This window comes from Mustelus asterias, chromosome 11 (genome assembly GCF_964213995.1).
Source record: "Mustelus asterias chromosome 11, sMusAst1.hap1.1, whole genome shotgun sequence".
Classification (NCBI taxonomy): Eukaryota; Metazoa; Chordata; class Chondrichthyes; order Carcharhiniformes; family Triakidae; genus Mustelus; species Mustelus asterias.
Genome location: NC_135811.1, coordinates 27,669,284 through 27,691,060, shown reverse-complemented (window position 1 = coordinate 27,691,060; position 21,777 = coordinate 27,669,284). Strand labels below are relative to the sequence as shown.

The 21,777-nt window shown below is 40.1% G+C and overlaps 1 protein-coding gene across 1 annotated transcript in view; it reads right to left on the bottom strand.

Annotated features, from left to right (window-relative positions):
- Positions 1-21,777, bottom strand: part of sec23ip (SEC23 interacting protein) — a 127,471-nt gene that overhangs the window by 84,568 nt on the left and 21,126 nt on the right. The window contains exons 4-10 of the mRNA XM_078223330.1: positions 19,355-19,548; positions 16,876-16,965; positions 14,808-14,928; positions 14,117-14,206; positions 9,209-9,350; positions 3,199-3,407; positions 729-847 (exon numbers count right to left, since the gene is read on the bottom strand). Coding sequence (XP_078079456.1) covers positions 729-847; positions 3,199-3,407; positions 9,209-9,350; positions 14,117-14,206; positions 14,808-14,928; positions 16,876-16,965; positions 19,355-19,548 — 965 coding nt within the window. The remainder of the gene's footprint in view (positions 1-728; positions 848-3,198; positions 3,408-9,208; positions 9,351-14,116; positions 14,207-14,807; positions 14,929-16,875; positions 16,966-19,354; positions 19,549-21,777) is intronic.

Here is a 21,777-nt window from a genome sequence, read left to right as displayed (position 1 = left end):
ATTTTCATCTTTTAGTTCTAAATTTTTATTCAATAATCTGGAATTGAAATATCTACCCCTTCTCTAGTTAGCTTTGCTCACCAGTTACCGTTGCTCCACGACAAAGCATATGTACAATCCATACTACATTCTCCAATTCATTAAGCATGATAAATAAAGGCAAAATTTGTAAACAGCAAAACCTACATTTTCTTCTTTAAAAGGTTACAGTACTTAAGTTTCAAAGTCAAAAAATTCTATTCAACAAATATTGTCTCTGAAGTCAGAAGCAAATGGCAACATGCCGTTAACAGTTATTGTCCAAAATTATTAGACAGCCTACCCTAAAGAGAACCTAGGTTTCCTAATCCTTGCGTGGTATTTTTCCTTTCTCTTAGGAGTGCTCTTTTCCCTCCTAACACGCAGAAGACTAAAGTCTTAGGTGTTGTCGAAAAATGGAAGGAGCCTCTTGATGTTAAGGAATAAAAGGTCGCCAATGATCATTGCACATGGCCACTCCAAAGCAGATAAGACTGGTATCGAAATAATAGAAAACCTCCAATGGTAGTTGTCTTTCAACTAAACCTGCGCAGTCTCATTTTATTTATTTTTAAAGTATGCATGCTAAGAATTAGACATCATACACCAGTCCAAAAATGCTAACTTGGGATTTTGCCTCGATAAAAACCGTGTTCACTGATTTTACACATCTGCTCAATAATTGGTCAATTCTTTGTATATTACTGTACCTGAGTCTCTTCTGGGATGACAGGATCTTTCACAGTCCCATTAGATGCTAATTGAGTGGGATCGCCAGGGGAAGAGCAGCCCGTCTGATTGGCCAACAAATCAAAAAGGATCAGAGAACCTGCGGACAAATTAAAAGTGATGTACATTTCTTTTCAAAATATTCTTGGAGACATTTTCTTTTATTGGCAAGTGAGGAATTATCCCAAGTATATTTAAAATGTAAATCAATTAAAATGGCTGATTTTAAGAACAGCTGCATCTATTATTTGTGCTATAAGAACAGTGCTTTCCTTATAGTCAGAGGTGCAGCATCATTCTGTGCCAGCACCCCATTATTGTGGGAATTTTAATCTAACATAATCCGATTTCATGGCTCAAATGAGTAAACCAACAGCTTTAGCGTCACTCTTGGATTTGGCAAACTCCGAATCATTCAACTGGATTATTCTTTCCATACATATTTTGTTCCTTCTGTTTTGAGATCTGCTCACATACAAGTGGAAAACTATATCTTCTGTTCATTAATATAAATGATTAACATTAAAACTGTGTTTACCCCTTTGGAACTCAGTACATCAGACAAATAAAAATTGCCTTAGAAAGATTGCAGCATAATCTTAGTATCCATACAACTATAAACATATAAAAGAACTTAAAATGCATCTCCTATTAGTTTTGAAAAACCTTTAAATACTAACCCAAGTAGTATGCAAACAAAGGGTAACATGGTAGCACAGTGGTTAGCATTGCTGCCTCACAGCTCCAGGGACCTGGGTTTGATTCCCGGCTTGGATCACTGTCTGTGTGGAGTTTGCACATTCTCCCTGTGACTGCGTGGGTTAACTCCGGATGTTCCGGTTTCCTCCACAGTCCAAAGATGTGCGGGTTAGGTGGATTGGCCATGCAAAATCGCCCCTTAGTAGGTAGGGTAAATACATAGGATATTGGGGATAGGGACTGGGCGGGATTGTGGTCGGTGCAGACTCGATGGGCCAAATGGCCTCCTTCTGCACCGTAGTATTCTATGATTCAAAGCATAAACCGCTATAGCACACACAGTTGCTTCAAAATGCTAACTAAACCAGGAACACTAAATTAACCTGACTGCCTTTTACACCAACAATCAACAGCTAAGGGTTGTATTTCCCGAGTATTTCCCAATCAGTTTCCATTACAAGAATTATGCAACATAAAATATGATCCCAAGATGCATTTAATCACTTGACTCCCAATATAAAATAGAAACATTCACCAAGAGGTTGCAGACAATTTTTAGAAGTATTTGCAAAGTGTTGGTCACTATCTATTAACGACTAAGAACAAAGCTGCCTGATGAGGCAATGAATCAAGCCAGAAAGTAAAATGAACTTCAAAATTTAGTTCAAAGGAAAGCATATTTCAAAAGCAGGTACTCAAAGATCTAATATGTACTTTCATATATAAGTTACACTAACAGCATGGCCATAATAAACTACCAGCCCTTTCTTTAAACCCTTCCTTCATGAAAACATTTCTTCTAATTAGCATTGTACCCAACATGCTGTGCTTTTTATTCCACTTTTTTTTTCAATCTGTCACCAAGTCGATAAAAGTTAAGCAGTCAAGCCCATGTTTCCAAGACCTAAGGAGTACAGGTGTAATCTATCCTCGGGATGGGTTAGGCATTTATTAGCAGTGAGCGCTACTGCGGTAATGCCAGGCAGCGATTCAATTTACCTTGAATTCAATCCAGAAACACTGCAGTACTTGACTTTCAACAGTCAGAACAAAAATTTTTTAAAAGCACAAAGAATTCAGCCACAAGAAAGAGACGCATCAAAACTCTAGGTAATGGTTGCAAAACAGCAAATGAATCAAGTACCTCGACGGGTAAAGTACTCAACTACTTTACTGAAGTATTATCCAAAATATCAATTCTCTTCCTGTTTTGCTATCATTGCCTTTTCCCCTCCCCATTCTGACACTAGTAGGTAGACTCTCACTATATCCACCTCAGCCAGTTATCCGCCTCAGCCAGTTTCCTCCAATCATTTTTATATCACACACTGTGGTACCGTGGGCATCTCTGACCAGAAAAATTTACCATTTACACCATAACAATATAATAATGCCCCCCTCCACCCGCTTGCCCATCCCCTGGCCCACCTCGTCCCCTCTAACCACCTTCGCCTCCACCCCCCGCCCCCTCTCCCCTCCCAACATTGGTGGCTTTTCCAAAATCTAATTCTTTAGAAAGAAGAATGCCCACAAGCAATGGCAGTGGTTTCAATCCATCCTCAGCCTATCAGACACAGTTCTTCTAGTCATCACACCCACCTCAATCAAAAAAAAAAGCCTGCAAGACACAACATAATTTTCCTGAGAAGTAAAGCAGTTAGCTCAATATTAGTAACCTATTTTGTGCTCCAGACCAGCTGAGGGCACTGCCATAAGCAAATGACAAGTCATTCAAATATCAGCACTTATTACCAAGACTGTGTCCTGCGAGGGAAACTCCTCCTTTGAAATCAGGGTTTCGATTCAAGAAGAGAGCATATAGTCGATTGATTTCTGCAACCACTTTATCCACAATCGTCTGACAGTATGCAGGGCTGTTGTAGAAGAATATGTCCAATAGCGTCTCATTGGTGAAGTGACGCAACCGGCCTATACTTGGTAATGTGATTCTCTTCATACGCCTGAAATGACAACAGGAAAACAAGTCAATTGAAGCCACATGGGAAAAGATTATTATTCCATAATATAGCCCTGAATCGATGAAAACATTAAGTCAAAACTGAAACCAGAACAAAGTTTTACAGCAGTTATATTCAAATTCTGATCTAAATTACTTTACATACAATTACGTTGACTTTACAGCACAGAAACAAGCCTTTTGACAAATGTTTGTGCTCCAAACAGCAACTCTGTCTCTCCAGTCATTTCACTGCATTAACATAATCTTTTACTCCTTTCTTCCTCATGTACTTATCCAAAAGCATTTCAAAGTTTATAGTCCAGATTTTGCAGTAAATCAGCCTCTTCCTGAACCGGTAAATCAGGATGTTTGCCCGAGTTGCCTTGTAAGCTTCACTCCAACTGTGTCTTGTCAGAGGTACTTGGCATTCGATTTCATAGCAGGGTATGAAATTGCTGTATGTAATTTTTAATGGCATGATCATTTTTAATTACTGCCTCTGTTACCAAAAGCTTTACCAGTGCAAAGTCTCATTCCTTCAGAATTTCTAAATTTCAAATGTTCTGCCTCTCTTGTCCCTCAATCCCATTTTTTGCTTTCTATAGATGCTTTCACATCGAATTAACTATTCCAACTGACTCTTCCTGGTTTAGACTCAATTGGCAGAATTTTACACCGGCAGTTTTTTTTATGGTCACGCCTAAGTCAACGGACCTTTGAAGGGCTTACGGCATTTTATGGCCCCCATCCCACTGCAACGGTACTGTAGCATTCTGCCCTGTCACAAATTAACATGACCAATTCTCTCGCAAGGATTTGGGAATATTGGGGATTTATTATCAGCTTAAATTGAGTTTAATATTCGGCAAATTGAAAGAAAGAAAAGCAAGGAAAAAAAGACTGGCATTTAGAAAGCAACTTTCACAATCAGCCAACTAAGTGCTTTTCTTGAATTGTAATCACTGGCAATACAAGAAGTGCGGCAGCCAATTTGCACACAGCAAGCTTCTACATACAGCAATGTGATATTGATCAAATAATGGTACAATTGTGAGGTTCATAAGACAGTTTTCTTTTGCGACTGTATCTTTTAAGATAAAATGAAAGGGTGACCAGTTCTGAAGACTACCTGGCAGTAAGCTGGGGTGATTGGATGGTTAGAGATTGAAGGTGGCCCAGGTTATTTTCGTGGAAAGAAGTTACAAGGTGGTTACACTTGAGGATGATGGCTGCAGCCCATGTGCTGACAGTGGATTGACTGAGTCTCCAAAATGCCAGGAAAGTGTTGAGAATGTTGGGTTGTAAACAGTTGTGTTTTCAACTGTCCATTTATTTCCAAGATTTAAAACAAATTACATTTCTACCTGGATAAAAGACCCTGTGATTCACATTGCTTATGGAGGTGGGCTTTGCGAGGGGAAGGATTTCCAAGAAAACCCTGAAACTCTCAAACAAGCTAGTCTTTCAGGATACAAGAAAGGGAGAGCACCAAGAGACAGCAAGACGCAGTGATTCACCATGCAGGAATGTAGGTGGGAGCTCATTCTCAAAGAGATCATAAAGAGTTAAAACGAGACTTGAAGACTCACCTCGCTTGAGCTAGTGGAAGAATACTTCACTGTGAAAAATAGTTCTAAGATTAAAAGATCCCAAGCTCAGAAAGGAAATGAACAGAAGTAAACCCTCAGGAGCTAAGTATCACCTTGGACTGGTTCTGGGAGAATTGAATGTCAACATTAAAGACAGTGTAAAATATATCTATCTGTGAAATGTGTTTTAGGTTGTGAAGAAAAAGGGGAATATTCTGTTTTGTGCTTTAAAGTATAAGTTGTCTATATAGTATTTAATTAGTACTTATAATTTTTTGTTACAGTAAAAGTCTTAAAATGGAAAGTTTTATTATAGCATCCTTTCAGCTATCAACTACTGGAAGTTCAATTTTTTTAAGTTATTGGTCTCTGTGGGGATGACAATAATCCATTTTTGTGATGTTAACTGATGGATAAGTATTGATCAAGGCACTGAGGATAACTCCAGTGCTTGTCTTGAAAAGCAACCATAAGATTTTGGGTAGTCACGGATAAGGACAAGAGTGGCACTCAGATGAGAGTGCTTAATTGGACGAGGGCCAATTACATCCAAATTGGACAGGAACTGGGGAATGTGGATTGGGAGCGGCTTTTGGGGGCAAATCCACATCGGGCATGTGGAAGGCTTTTATATTTGATTTATTATTGTCACATGTATTAGCGGAAAATATTGTTTCTTGCGCGCTACACAGACAAAGCATACCATTCATAGAGAAGGAAAGGAGATAGTGCAGAATGTAGTGTTACAGTCATAGATAGGGTGCAGAGAAAGATCAACTTAGTGCGAGGTAGGTTCATTCAAAAGTCTGATGGCAGCAGGGAAGAAGCTGTTCTTGAGTCCTTTGGTACATGACCTCAGACTTTGTATCTTTTTCCCGATGGAAGGTGGTGGAAGAGAGAATGGCCAGGGTGCATAGGGTCCTTGATTATGCTGGCTGCTTTTCCGAGGCAGTGGGAAGTGTAGACAGAGTCAACGGATTGGAGGCTGGTTTACATGATGGACTGGGCTTCATTCACAACCCTTTGTAGTTTCTTGCGGTCTTGGGCAGAGCAGGAGCCATACCAAGTTGTGATGCAACCAGAAAGAATGCTTTCTATGGTGCATCTGTAAAAGTTGGTGAGAGTCGTAGCTGACATGCCAAATTTCCTTAGTCTTCTGAGAAAGTAGAGGCATTGGGCTTTCTTAACTATAGTGTCGGCATGGGGGAACCAAGACAGGTTGTTGCTGATCTGGACACCTAAAAACTATAGGCCAGTTGATTGAAGAGCAGGGCAGGCATGTTCCCGCAAAAATGAAGGATAGAAGTGGCAGGATTTGCGAACCATGGATAACAAGGTAAATTGTAAGCTTAGTCAAAAGGAAAAAGGAAGCATATGATAGGTAGAGGCATCTAAAAACTGACAAAGCCCTTGAGGAGTATCGTGAAAGTATGAAGGAACTTAAACACGGAATTAGGAGGGCTAAAAGGGGCCATGAAACATTTTTAGCAAACAGGATTAAAGAGAGTCCGAAGGTTTTTTATGCATATATTAGGAGCAAGAGGGTAGCAAGAGAAAGAGTAGGGCCACTCAAGGATAATAGAGGGAAGTTATGCATGGAGCCACAGAAAGTGGGTGAGATCCTTAATGAGTACTTTGTATCGATATTCACCAAGGAGAAGGACATGACGGATGTTGAGGTTAGGGATAGACATGTGAACACTCTAGAGAATGTCAAAATATCGGAGAAAGTGTTAGGTACCCTAAATTGCATTAAGGTAGTCAAGTCCCCGGGGTCGGATAGGATCTATCCCAGGTTATTGCGTGAGGCAAGGGGAGAACAGCCGGGGTCTTAACAGATATCTTCACATCCTCTTTGACCACAGGCGAGGTTCCAGAGGACTGGAGATTAGCCAATGTTGTTCCCTTGTTTAAGAAAGGAAGCAGGGATAATCCAGGAAATAATAGGTTGCTGAGCCTCATGTCAGCGATGGGAAGCTTTTGGAGAAGATACCGAGGGACAGGATATATGCACTTTGGAGGAAAATGGACTAGTAAGTGACAGGCAGCATGGTTTTGTACAAGGAAGGTCATGTCTCACCAATTTGATTGGGTTTTTTGAAGAGGTGACAAAGAAAATTGATGAGGGAAGGGCTGTGGATGTAGTTTATATGGACTTTAGTGAGGCGTTTGTCAAGGTCCCACATGGCAGACTGTTATAAAAACTAAAATCACATGGGATTCGGGGTGGGCTGGCTAGTTGGATACAGAACTGGCTTGGTTATAGAAGACAGAGAGTAGTGGTGGAAGGGTGTTTTTCAAAATGGAGATCTGTAGCTAGTGATGTTCCGCAGGGGTCAGTGCTGGACCTCTGTTGTCTATCGTATACATAAATGATCTGGAGGAAAAAGTGGGGGGTCTGATTAGTAAGTTTGCGGATGACACAAAGATTGGTGGAATTGCTGATAGTGCCAAGGATTGTCAGAGGATACAACAGGATATAGACAGATTGGAGAGATGGGCACAGAAATGGCAGATGAAGTTTAATCCGGACAAATGCAAGGTGATGCATTTTGGAGGATCAAATTTAGGTATTATACTGTAAATGGCAGTACCTTTAGGATCATTAACATACAGAGGGATCTAGACATGCAGGTCCACAGTTTCCTAAATGTGGCAACACAGGTGGCCAAGGTGATTAAGAAGGCATATGGCATGCTTGCCTTCATCAGCTGGGGCATTGAGTACAAGAGTTGGGAAATCATGTTGCAGCTATATAAAAACTTGGTCAGGCCGCATTTGGAGTATTGCATGCAGTTCTGGTCACCACACTATCAGAAGGATGTGGAAGCTTTGGACAGAGTGCAAAGAAGGTTCACCAGGAAGTCGTCTGGTCTCGAGTATGTTGACTCTGAAGGAGAGGTTGAATAAACTAGGATTGTTTTCACTAGAAAGACGGAATCTGAGGGGAGATCTGATGGAGGTCTACAAAAATATGAGAGGCATAGACAGGGTGGATAGTCAGAGGCTTTTTCCTAGGGTGGATTTGTAAATTACAAAGGGGCACAGATTCATGGTGAGAGGGGGAGAGTTTAAGGGAGATGTGCAGGGGATGTCTTTCATGCAGAGAGTGGCGAGTGCCTGAAACTCACTGCCAGAGGTGGTGGTTGAAGCAGGCACATTAGCAACATTTGAGATGTCTGGATGGGTACATGAATAGGGAGGGAATAGGGGGATACGGGCCAAGTAAGGGCAGAAAGTTTTTCTCTAGTTCCGTTAGGGCATCATGATTGGCACAGGCTTGGAGGGCTGAAGGGTCTGTTCCTGTGCTGGACTCTTCTTTGTTCTTAGTTCTAAAAGAATGTCATGGAATGTTTACATCCACCGGGCCTCAGTTTAACACCTCATCTGAAAGTTGTACCTATGAAAGTGCAGCACTCCTTCAGTACTGCACTGGAGTACTGAATTTTTGTTCTTAAGTGGGATTTGAACCCACAATCTTCCAATTTAGAGATGTGAGTGCTACCAACAGAGCCAGGGTTGGCACAAATAGGACTTGAAGTAACACTGCATCTGAACGTTTCTCAAATTGTGAGCAACTCTTGCAAACATTCATAAACATCAGAAGTGCCTGGGTAGGTAATTTGAAGAAATAAAATTACTGTGATTCTTAAACTACAAGTAACTACATGCATTAGAATGAGGTTAAAAGGTTTAAATATAAGGAGCCAAGTTGTCTGACAGTCACTGAAACTGTTCATCTGATAGCAGAAACCTACAAGCTTCGTTCTCTTAGATGCTGAGCCTATAAGTCAATGATATTCAAGTTTAGAAAGGCGGACATTTCTCCGTAGTCACCCAGGACCCACTGACATTCAAGATGCTAGTTATCAAATTATAGGACATTATGAAACCTATCCTCCAGATTAAATGAGCGCTAACACCTTTGAGAGTCGCGTTTTCATGAATGGCCATTTGGAATGAGGGAAGAACTCATCCTACATAAAAAGAATTTTCTCTGATCACTATCTTATCTTTAAATCTTTCATTGGATTGGTCTTTGAAGTGAAAATCTAAAGCTATAAACAAATAAACTTTGCTTTGGACAATAGACTTGATTCATTATAATAAAGATGCTCCTGTACAAAATACACATGGTATAATTCAGTTTGTGGTGACAGCTTTAAAATTGAATCTACAAACAGTTTTTCCGAATAGATATGGGAGAACATACCTGTCTACTCCTGTAGCATCTCCGTGAAGAGCACTGTGCCAATGCACAGGAAGGAATTCGACCCGTGTGATTTTTTTCTCATCGACTGCTTTTTTAAAGTGCGTGTGCAGTAATTTCAGAGAAACATTTCTGAAGTCATCAACTGTAAAGCAGAGTTCAACAAAGAGTCTATAAATATTTGCATCCATATTGTAGAAAATAAAAGAATCATTCCAATCAAAAATCTTAGGGGAAAATAATTATATCTTATTACAAAAAATGAGATTGAGTGGAGTGGGGTGGGGGGGAAGAGAGAGAGAGAGTGAGAAGAGAAAGGTGTGATTTATGGTTACAATGAGATTTCATCTAACTTGGAAGCCTACACAATTCTTTGATAGAAATAACTCTTCACAGAGCTCCGTTATTACAACATGGAGGAAGACATCGAGTCCGAATTGTCTCTGTACAGCAATCCTTTCAGTCCCATTCCCCTGCAAGTTTATTTCCCTCAAATGACCATCTAAATTCCTTTTGAAATCATTAATCATTTTTTCTTCCACCACCTTTGTTGGCAGTGAGGTCCATTTAAGTCACTTACCACTCTCCGTAAAAACATCCTTCTCCAAACTGCTCCCACCCCCTTCGAAGTCCTAGCCTAAAACCAGAAATCTGTCACCTAGGGCCCGATTTTACCATTTTCATTCTAAGTGCTGAATCTGGGCGCAATTCAGATCCAATTTGGAAATCTGCTTTCAGGCGCCCCCATTAGCACTCAGCCTGAAAAAAAAATCACGAGTCCGAATCATGCTGTGGGCGGGGCTTAGTGCACCCAAAATGATTGGAGCTCTGAGCTGCACATGCGCAGTTAGAAACAAAATTGAAAATCGCACCACTGTCATATCGCTCGCGGGCCGCAAATAGTGGATAAAGCGGCCCGGGAGCGAAAAGCGAGAGCGATGGCCCCCACCTACATCACCCCACCCCCACAACATAACTGTTCCCCTTATCCACCCACCCACCAGACCGATAGCGACCTTCTGCTCCCTTTCCCCACATCAATCGCCTGCAGAGTAGCAGAGGATACTCCTGCCCCAACCGCCCCCCCCCCCCCCCCCCCCCCCCCCCCCCCACCAGCAATACATCTGACCCACCTCCTCCTCTCTTTCTCCCCCCCCCCCCCCCCCCCCCCCCCACACCAGACAACGATCGGCCAGAGAATGATCGGGCCTCCCTCCTCCCCCACCAAGCAGAACGCGATCAGCCCCCCCCCCACCAACCAGACAACGATCTGGCCTCCCTCAGCCCTCCCCTCCATCTCAAAGTTGGGCAGGCAGTTCATTAATTCAATTTAAATGCATGCAAATGCATTTAAACCCCCTTTTCCCCTCCTTTTCGGGCGCGAATCGGGTCGCGGCCATTCCCGGGCCTCGGTAAAGTGGGCACCTGCGCGGGCGCAGACGTGGATCGCGTTAATGGCCTCACACCCGAGTTTACCACATTTTCGCGCCCAGACGCAATGGTAAAATTGGCTTCTAGTTCTTGAATCGTCAGCTACTGGAAACAGGTTTTGTGCACCTTATCTAAGCTTGTTCAAAAAAGGTTGCATAGATAGCCCCAGCAATTACAGGCCAGTTAGTTTAAATTAGAAACAATTGTTCGGGATAGAATTAATAGTTATATGAAGTTATATGCATTGATTAGGAAGAGACAGCTTGGATTTCAGAAGGGGAAATCATGTTTAACTGACTTGCTGGGGTTTTTTTTGAGAAGGTAACAGAAAGGGTCGATGAGGGCAATGCTGCTGATATGGTGCACATGGACTTTCAGAAGAAATTCTATACAGTGCCACGCAGCAGACTTGAGAGAAGTTATAGCCCATGGAATAAAAGGGACAGTAGCAACGTGGATACAAAATTGGCTGAATAAGAGGAAGCAGAGAGTAATGGTCAATGCATATTTTTGAGCTGGAGAAGGTTTGTAGTGGTGTTCCCCAGGGGTCAATATTGGCACCCTTGCTTTTCCTGATATATTAATGATCTAGATCTTGATGTGCAGGTGACACAGTTTGTGGAAGAAACAAAACTTGCAAGTATTGTAAACTGTAAAGAAGACAGTGTAGAATTTCAAAGGGACATAGAGAAGTTGGTGGAGTGGGTAGATAGGTGGCAGAGGAAGTTCAATGCAGAGAAGTGTGAGGTGATGGATTTTGGCAGGAAGAGCATGGAGGGACAATATAAAGCAAGGGGTAAATTTCTAAAAGGTGTGTAGGAGCAGAGGGACCTAGGTGTACACAGATCATTGAAGGTGGCAGGACAGGTGGAGAGAGCAGTTAATAAAGCATATAGTAGCCTGGGCTTTATTAATAGGGGCATAGAGTACAAGGATAAGCTTATGCTGAGTTTATACAAAACATTAATTAGACCTCAGCTGGAATGTTGTGTACAGTTCTGGGTGACACACTATAAGAAAACTTCTGAATGCATTGGAGAGAGTGCAGAAGTAGTTTACAAGAATGGGTCAAGGGATGAGAAACTTCAGTTCTGAGGATAGATAGGAGATGTTGAGACGGTTTGCCTTGGAGAGAAAAGGACTGAAAGAAGATTTGATAGAGATGTTCAAAATCATGATGGGGCTGAACAGTGTAGATAGGGAGAAACTGTTCTGCCTTGTAAAAGGATCAAGAACGAGAGGGCACAGATTTAAGGTGATTTGCAAAAGAAACAAACGTGATGCAGGAAAAAACATTTTCATATGAATGTTTCGGGTCTGGAATGCACTGCCTGAAAGTCTGACGGAGGCAGGTAGAAGAGAGCAATAGATGATTATTTTAACAGAAACAATGTGCAGAGGTACAGGGAAAGGGAATGGCACTATCTCATGATACTTGTTTGGAGAACCAGTGCAAACACGATGGGCCAAATGGCCTCCTTCTGTGCCGTAACAAAAAAGTGATGGTGATAATCTTGCACATCTCTATCAAATATCTCCTCAATTTCCTTTGCTCCACAAAGAATAACTCTAAATTCTCCAACCTCATCCCGTAGCTAAAATTTTTCATCATTAAGCTTTAAAGATGGAGAAAACCGTAGTTCTAAAAGTAGTTCAAAAACTGGCATTTGAACCTCGTTCTTTAACTCAAATGCTTTCAAGTGGTCACGTGCCTTACTGCAAAGTAAAATACATTCATCTAATTTTCTTTTCAGTAAAGCTACATGTAGCTTTACTGAAAAGTAGTAAAGCAACATGAGACAACGCACACACACACATGGTATTCAAGACAATGTAAAAATAAATCACAAAATCATAAATGACTTAGTAATTCCCATTGTGAACCAAAAGAAATTCAAATTACGATTTGTGTTGATAATATTAAATCCTTTAGACACCCCCAAACTACTTTATAGTCAACAGATCAGTTTAAGTGCAATCACCATGGTTAGTCAGGTAAGATACATCATATTCCCATCAGCACAAAAGTAATGAATGAACAGTTGAAGAATTTCTTTCTGTTGTTGATGGAGGAAGAATGTTGACCAGGACAAATATGGTAAAACCATGTTCTTCTCAAAAAATAGTGGAATGGGATTTGGTAAATCCATCCAAGCTGTTGGAATGGGCTTCCATTTAATATCTCGCGCCAATGACTAAACTTGTCCCAATGCAGCATTCTCTTGATACTGCAATCAGATGTCATCTTAGATTATGTATAATGGGGCTTGAACCCACAAGCGTTTGACTCAGAGGCAAGAGTACAAGTAACAGCATACTTGACATGCTCTCACTGAAAACATTATGTTTGATACGCAAAAAATTGCCCATCTTTAACAATACCTTCTTAAATAAAATTATTTACCCTTCCCTCAAAATTTTCATCTGTTCCTGCAATGGGAATTTACAAATATTTTTGAGACGAAATGTTCACCTTATCTTCTATGTCACACTGCCACCAAATGGCTAAATATAATATTGCTGTGACATTTGGGTTGAGGTTGAAGGGTTCTTTCTGTACATGGAATAAATAAAAAGTGAGCTAATAACTTGGGAGGTTGACACTCTAACATAACAAGTGCAACTTTATAGAAAGGGAAAAGATAAGACTGAGGCTAAAAGCGATAAAAAGAACAACTGCGTATGTTTGATGTACATAAGTAAAGCTGTACAACATCCAGTAAATGGAGTTTGTGGTGTAACTTTCTGAATAAAACAGAAATTTAAGCTTCCTGACCAAAATGAAACAGAGAGACTCTTTGGGGAAGGAGCATAGAATACGATTTCAGAACCACCCCAGTGGGAGAACGGGCTGACCTTTATTATTAAGATGAGAAAAATTGCCATGATCATTGCAGCATTAATTACCACATAAATCTCCACACTGCTGGAACAAAATTAAAAGCTTCATTTAATAGCAATGTACATTGTACAACTTCAATTATTTAAAAAAAACTGGAGCAAGTATAAATCTGATTAACCTAAAAGTAAAACTCAATTATGAAGCCTATGATGGCTGCCGAGCTATTTTTTTTAACAAGGCGAAAACAGATTTCAATTACTAAACCCGAATTATAATTATTGGAATCATGTACTTATACATATATGAGGATCAAAGGCCAGGAGAAAATATTTTAAATCAAATTACCTTTTTTGCAGCCTCCTTCCATTAGTTTGAGACAAATGCATATGAGGATGCAATATATTCATGAAACATTCTCCCCAGCCCCTGAACTGTTTTTGCACTAATCTGTTGAAAAATCCTTTCAACTGGTTAAATCTCACCAAATTCCTAATAATTTCTGGAACTAAAAGGTTAAAAAAAAAAACTTACCCTAAGTTCCTTGACCACACTAATTAAATGCAGATTTTCTGCAAATATTATTAAAGAAGCAATGACAAATTTTCAGGAAGAAGAAACTTGTCAGCAAACAGACCTACCACATTCAACAATGCTTCTGAAACGCAGGTCACATACAGGTCCAATTCCATGTGCCATGAACACCAGATGATTAACCGGTGGCAGCTCACCTAGGTTAATAAAAGAAAATTGCTAACCAAAATGGAAATTTTCCGCAAAATAGATATTCTTAACCTGCACCACGAGCATGAGATTTTCACAAAACATTCATACAAAAAGTATTACTCAAAAATGTGGTGATAATTATGCAATCCCAGATGTAATCCCCTTATGTAAGCAAGATCAAGTATTTCTTCAACAGAGGGGCAAATTATCCCGTTCTGCCCACCACGGGAATCGTAGTGGGCAAAGGGTGGACCATGGAAAGGTGCATTGACCTCGGGCGGGATTTTCCAGTTTTGGGGCGAGTGCGGCCAGAAATTCCCCCCCCCACCAAAAACTAACTGGTTAAAAAGTCAATTTTTGGCGAATCAGCATCAATGTTTGTAAATGATAGACCTCTGAACAATGAGGTCACAGGACAGGTCAATACTCTAAGAATTTAGTATTAACAAAACACTGGGGAAGACAGTCATTAGATTTAAAATGTAATAAAAACACTCTGCAAAGATTTTCTGTAGCACTGCAAGTTCAAATTCATCTATTCAGATCGATTTGTCATCTGATTCCAGTTATTCATCGAGAGATAAAGAGCTGTGATCAGGCTCGTACCTTCAGGAATCTCGTCATGGTCGTCATCAATCCCACGTTTGACCACTCTGGGCCGAGTCTGCCCATCCGGCGTCGTTCCCCATTCATCAGGTTGTGCAGAAGCCTGAAACTGAACTATGACCTAGAAACAACCATTTTAGCTTGAATTATACCATTTTAAAAATGTATCGTTACTACGAAGGCTGGTAGGCATCAAAATAAAGTTTAAAATAGAATCAATGAAGAACAAGTGGAAGTTAAAACAATTAGGCAACACCTCACACTTTTCATAACAGCGCAGTTATTTTTTTCTCTCTCCTGAAAATAGTGCCTTAAATGTTGTTATAGGATGATAGTGTTTTGGGCTAGCTAAAATCCAACCGTGACACTGAATTCGATTTAATACAAATGGTTTTTAAAAACCTTGCATTTGCATGCATTTCCTGTCATTCCTTTCCATTATAAATTGGTGTTCACATTTATGATTGAAATTGCCTATAGTAATCTGTAACTACTGCGCATCTAATTGCTACTATAACTGCGCACATAGACATGAACGATGGAAGCCTAAAGGCAGAATGAATCTGCAACAACTCCAAAGATGTGCAGGTCAAGTTGACTGGCCATGCTAAATTGCCCCTTAATGTCAGGGGGACTAGCAGGGTAAATATGCATGGTTACAGGGATAGGGCCTGGGTTGGATTGTTGTCGGCACTGGCTCAATGGGCCAAAAGGCCTCCTTCTGCACTGTAGAGATTCTATGAACAAAGGTGATTTTTAAAAAATTAATGAACGGGACATGGGCATCGCTGGCTGGCCAGCATTTATTGCCCATCCCTAGTTGCCCTTGGAGGGCAGTTGAGAGTCAACCACATTGCCGTGGTTCTGGAGTCACATGCAGGCCAGACCAGGTAAGGATGGCACATTTCCTTCCCTAAAGGGCATTAGTGAACCAGATGGGTTTTTCTAACAATCGACAATGGTTTCATGGTCATCAGTAGATTCTTAATTCCAAATATTTTTTCTTGAATTCAAATTCCACAACCTGCCATGGTGGGATTCGAACCCTGGTCCCCAGAACATTAGCTGCGTTTCTGGATTAATAGTCCAGCGATAATACCACAAGGCCATCGCCTCCCTGATAAACTACTAAATTTGGTCATTTGTGGGTAACAACCAGGGAAAGATGAGCAAGAAAACTGTTCAACCATCACAAAAATTCAATCTGAGGTCCTTCAAGGAAGGGACCTTTTACCTACACTCTCACAATTTAGAGTTGACTATTGTTCCATACAACCTTGATTGCTCTTAATGTTGAAATAAATGGTCAAAGTAAGCCATCTAGTGGTAGGAATAATTGTATGAGAAAATCCATCAACCTATCAAGGAAACTGGAAAGGGCAATTAATTCAGCCTTGGTAGAATCACCCACATCTTGAGAACAGTGTTCCTAAACACTAGTACCTCACCCAGATACTTCGTTTTGTTTTTATTTTTGCCTTGATTACAGGTATGAGAAAGCTATTTGACTGCAAGAGGATGGGTCTGTCCAATCCTGTTCCTACCCGATGTCCATACATGTATATTTTTCAACAAGGAATGCTGGACAGTGACTGTGAGAACTTGGATCATTTCCCCCTCCAGCCACCTCCTCACCCCATCCCTTCATAGCCCAGGAGCCTATTGCACCCTCAAAATTACCTTACCTGAGATTCGGTAATTCAGCACACATTTCAAGATTGAAACTAGGACTTCAGTCGACTCAATATAGCTCATGCAGTGCCTTTATCATTTAACCATCTGAAAAATCTCAAAGCCAATATAAGCACTTCCACAGTTAGAAGAAGTCTTCATCAGTTACCGGAAAGCTATGGAATAAGCAGCTCTTGCATCTTATCCCAAGGGCAACACAGGCCAATTATGGCTCTTCTATTGCAGCAAATGTAAACATGGAACCTTGCTTTCTTCTACCAGAACAACATCACTGAGAACTGAATCAATCATTTCCCGTGATAACAGAAGCCCATATCTTTACATCAATGATATTACTTTAAAAATCACAACTTGCTGCATTTATGCAGAACTATACCTTTGGATTATGCATAACAATAGTTTCTCCGCTAGAGAACTCAAGTCTTTTATGCCACTGGTTGGTAGTTACAGTCTTTTTATATTCTCCCTGAAAAACAAGAGATAAATTAGGCAAGACTTTAAATTTGCTTTCCTCAACAAATCAAAATTATTTTAAGATTAAACCGAAAATTTATAATTCGCTTCAGGCTTTATGTACCGAGATGTACCAAAGTGGATTTGTTCAAATGACTATTGCAATGACTGTAAATTAACAGGTCCACAAATTACTTTTAAATGTCGTGTGGCACCCTGGAAGTAGAATTGTACTTGATTGTCATTTATGTTATTGACACAGGGTCCCTTGGAAAATTGAAACTTCCAAGTAAAATAAAATTATTGAATTGAAAAATTAATGTGAGCAATTAACTTTTGCTTAAAAGTGTGATTTTACTGAATGGTGGAGCAGATTTAAGAGACTGCATGGCTTACTCCTGCTCCTAATTCACAGGTTCATATGTCCTATATCACCCTCTTAAGCTGAAATAGCTCTCCGCAAAACAAAATTTATCTATGACATATTAACTTGATAAAGAAGCACAATTATTGCAGATAGAGAAAGGATTTTTGAAATAGTGAGGTAATATAAACTGCATACAAATCACGAGCGAGCATCCTATAGCATCTGCGGAGGAAGAATGTCGACCGGGACACTGGGAAAACTATGTTCTGCTTCAAAAATAGTGGAATGGGATTCGTTAAATCCATCCAAGCTGTTGGATGGGCCTCCATTTAATATCTCACCAAAAGGCTAAACTTGTCTCAATGCAGCATTCCTTTGATACTGCAATCAAATGTCATCTTAAATTATGCATAATGGGGTTTGAAGTATTGTCAGAAATTTTCTGACTGCTTCAGTCTCCAGTCAGAACAATGAAATAGTGCAACATTAGTGGAACTCGCACAAGGATCCACAACTTTTGCAGAAAGACAGATTGACTCAGACAGACTGCGACACTTATAAAACACAATGCAATGCAAGCAATGCACAATGTGGTATAACACTAGGAATCAGGAGTGCCCACACATGATCTGCAATCAAGAGTATCGGCCTTCCAATTTTTGACTCCTCTTCCCCTCGCCCCAAAAATCTCAAAGTCAGATTATAAAATAAAAACAAATAGCTGGTAAAACCAGGTATGAGCAGATTAATTTTGCAACAGATCTAAAAAGAACAAAAAGCCATTTAGCCGACAGAAAAATTTTGGAAAGAAATACAAACTGTACAAAAATAAACTAGACCTGAAGGTACGAGCCTGATCACAGCCCTTCATTCTATTCGTAAAATAATTAATATGCATCTTGAAAAATGTAGATGATGTGGGCAACTCTGGGTGAATACGAATCACACGATTTGGACCAAGTAAGGAAAATGGCTGCAGGCCTCACATCATACCACAATACACAAAATTCTGATATTTCTAGGGTTTAGCCCCAATTTTAAGATTAGCATGCAGGAGGTAAAATTGGGGTTAATTTTAAAATCAGTATATTCAGTCTTGGATTCAATAAAAGGCTTTAGTTATTTTATCAAGAATTCATAGCACCCTTAACTTGGTTGACTCTGGCAGATTTATAACATAAATGCTATCCAAGTATGTTATCAGTAACTCTGTCACTTAAGGGCAAAATATATTTTCTTCAAGCTTCATCATGCACAGACAAGGTAAAGGTTTGAATTTTCAAAATCAACTGCCAGGTTATTCATGACAATGACATGTTGCAAAGAGAATTGGAAAGGTTCACATGTTCTCCCTGTCAAGCACTGTTGGTCTTCTTTATGTAGGATTACTGTGCACAAACCTACATCAGATCTGCTACTACTATTGCCAAATCGTGTGACTCGTATTCACCCAGAGTTGCCCACATCATCTACATTTTTCAAGATGCATATTTTGGTTACTTCACAGAAAGGCCAGTCTCTAGCAGTAGGAACAATCCATACAAAGTTTTTGTATGATTCTGTATAGGTCATCCAAGTGCCTTCATAAAATAATTAATATGCATCTTGAGCAATGTACATGATGTGAGCAACTGAAAGTGTCCTCTGGGTTGAATCGCTGCTGCAGCTGAAATTGGTATAAATTTTCCATAGGATTGCAGGCTGTCCTAAGATTCACAGATTTAATCACTGAAAAAGTACAACAGAATCATTTAGATACCTGAGATTAGGTGATCTACATTTTCTTTCATTAGGACAGCTGTAGATTGCCCTGTAGTTAATTACTAGGAAAAAGATTAACTGTCGATTAAGACATGAATACATGTCAATATAACCAGTGTAAATGCAAAGTCCCTGCTGATTTTCTTTGTTTTGCTCTTTGATACAAGATACTTGCAGTTCTTTGTGAATTACTGACCAGGGATTGCTGGTAGGTGCTAAAACTTTTCATATAATTTTAAACGGCAGCTGAGTATAGCTCCATGGGATACTGTACCTCCAACTTCTCACTGAATTCCTCAGAATAAGGAATAAACCTGCTGTCCATGTCCCCCTTGTAAAACCACGTACAGCGTCTCACTTCAGATGCTTCCTCTTCCCAGTATACAGCATGCCGCGTACGATCATACAACTGAATGTCATAGCGGCCTCCATCAGTGGACACTATCACATTTTCTGGATCTGGTTGTACTGAAAGTTTTAAATTAAGAGTTACTTTAGATTTTGTACTGTAAGTTGTCAATAAATGCAAAATAAGCACTCTAAATAACAGTTATACAACCAGGAAAAGTAATCTTTTGTATGACAAAAACAGTGGTGACCAAGCTGGTTAAATGGCATTTGTCCTGTGCTCGCAAATGTTTCAAGTCTGTAAAAATGATCTGGATAATGATCAAAATGAAATCAAAAATAAGAATTCTATGTCGCTATTATTTTAAAAATTCTTGCTCCTGTCATCCTTCTGTTGCTTAAATAAGAACATAAGAACATAAGAAATAGGAGCAAGAGTAGGCCATCTCGCCCCTCGAGCCTGCCCCGCCATTCAATAAGATCATGGCTGATCTGATAGTGTTTTAGTTCCACTTACCTGCCCGCTCCCCATAACCCTTAATTCCCTTATTGATCAGAAATCTATCTACCTGTGACTTAAACATATTTAACGAGGTAGCCTCCACTGCTTCAATGGGCAGAGAATTCCAGAGATTCACTACCCTCTGAGAGAAGAAGTTCCTCCTCAACTCTGTTCTAAACTGACTCCCCCTTATTTTGAGGCTGTGTCCTCTAGTTCTTGTTTCCTTTCTAAGTGGAAAGAATCTCTCTGCCTCTACCCTGTCGAGCCCCTTCATTATCTTATATGTCTCTAGAAGATCTCCCCTCAGCCTTCTAAACTCCAACGAGTACAGGCCCAATCTACTCAATATCTCCTCATAAGCTAACCCCCTCATCTCTGGTATCAACCTGGTGAACCTTCTCTGTATTCCCTCCAAGGCCAATACATCCTTCCGCAAAATGTATTTTCTTTGTCAATAGCTGGCTTTTAATTTATTTCCTCCCTTCCAACTAGTCAATAATAATGAAAGAAAACATATTGTACAAAACTTTTATGAGGAAATACCTCAAAAAAGTAGTATTTTCAACCTTAAAGGTATCAGAAAAGTGCTTAAAGGAGGTAAGTAATGTGAAAAAAATAAATCCAGAAAGTTGCTTCAAACTAAATTGTAGGAGTAGGGCAAGGTGACACCGTTTCAAAGGAGTAAAACTGAAATTTAGAACCAATATCTTATCCAAATGGAATGGGCTTTTTTAGATAAGAGTAATGGACATTGGATTGAAGAACTAATTAGAAATTGCAAGCAGAGACTTTAAGATAGTTGCTTCCCATGACTTCCCAGGTAAGTCAACTGAAGTGACGTGGCTTATCCTCAATTATCTTATGATGAGAAGGTGAAAGGAGAGACTTCCTTTAATCCCCCAACATGAGCATTTAGGTCTGCAACACTTGCCTGGTTAATATATTGTCACACATTGGTGCAAGATAGGTTCCCTCACTGCCTTATTTTTCCTTTGCACAGTGACACAAGGCAGGTCAACATTACAAAACCACGAACAGCTCAATGCTGACCAGGTGAGATTGGAATTCAAAGTGTGGATTTCCCACTCAGTAGTTCAGCACTGTAGTCTTTTTAAAAATGTCTCCCCATATGCATTTTATTCTATTTATCAGTTGTGCTTATACCATGGGAAAACTAGTCACATCCCTTTGACTTAACCCATTGTTGAGGATAAATGAACTGTAATGAATACAATAAAAATTAAATTACAAAGACAATATGCTGTGACAGCAGTCAACAGACTGTGGAGAGAGACTAAACTGCAAGTTTGCGCTGACTGACATTGTTATCAAGCAGCAAAACATGTCTTTGTTCCAGTCCACATGGGTCATAAAATCAAAGGCATTGTGTATATATGCAACAAAATACAAACAACTGGTTATGATGATCAAAATAAGCATTTTTGTATTCAAACAGTTAATGTTGTAAATTTAGGGCGGCATGGTGGCGAGCACTGCTGCCTCATAGCGTCAGGGACCCGGGTTTGATTCCCGGTTTGAGTCACTGTCTGTGCGGAGTCTGCACATTCTCCCAGTGTCTGCGTGGGTTTCCTCTGGTGCTCCAGTTTCCTCCCACAGTCTGAAAGATGTGCTGGTTAGGTGCACTGGCCATGCTAAATTCTCCCTCAGTGTACCCGAAAAGGCGTTGGAGTGTGGTGACGAGGGGATTTTCACAGTAACGTCACTGCAGTGTTATTGTAAGCCTACTTTTGACACTAATAAATTAACTTAAACTTTGGGGAGTAAAACCAGAGTCAATTTTCTGTATTCTTCAGCAACTACCACCATCCAAACTGAAGCCTATATAC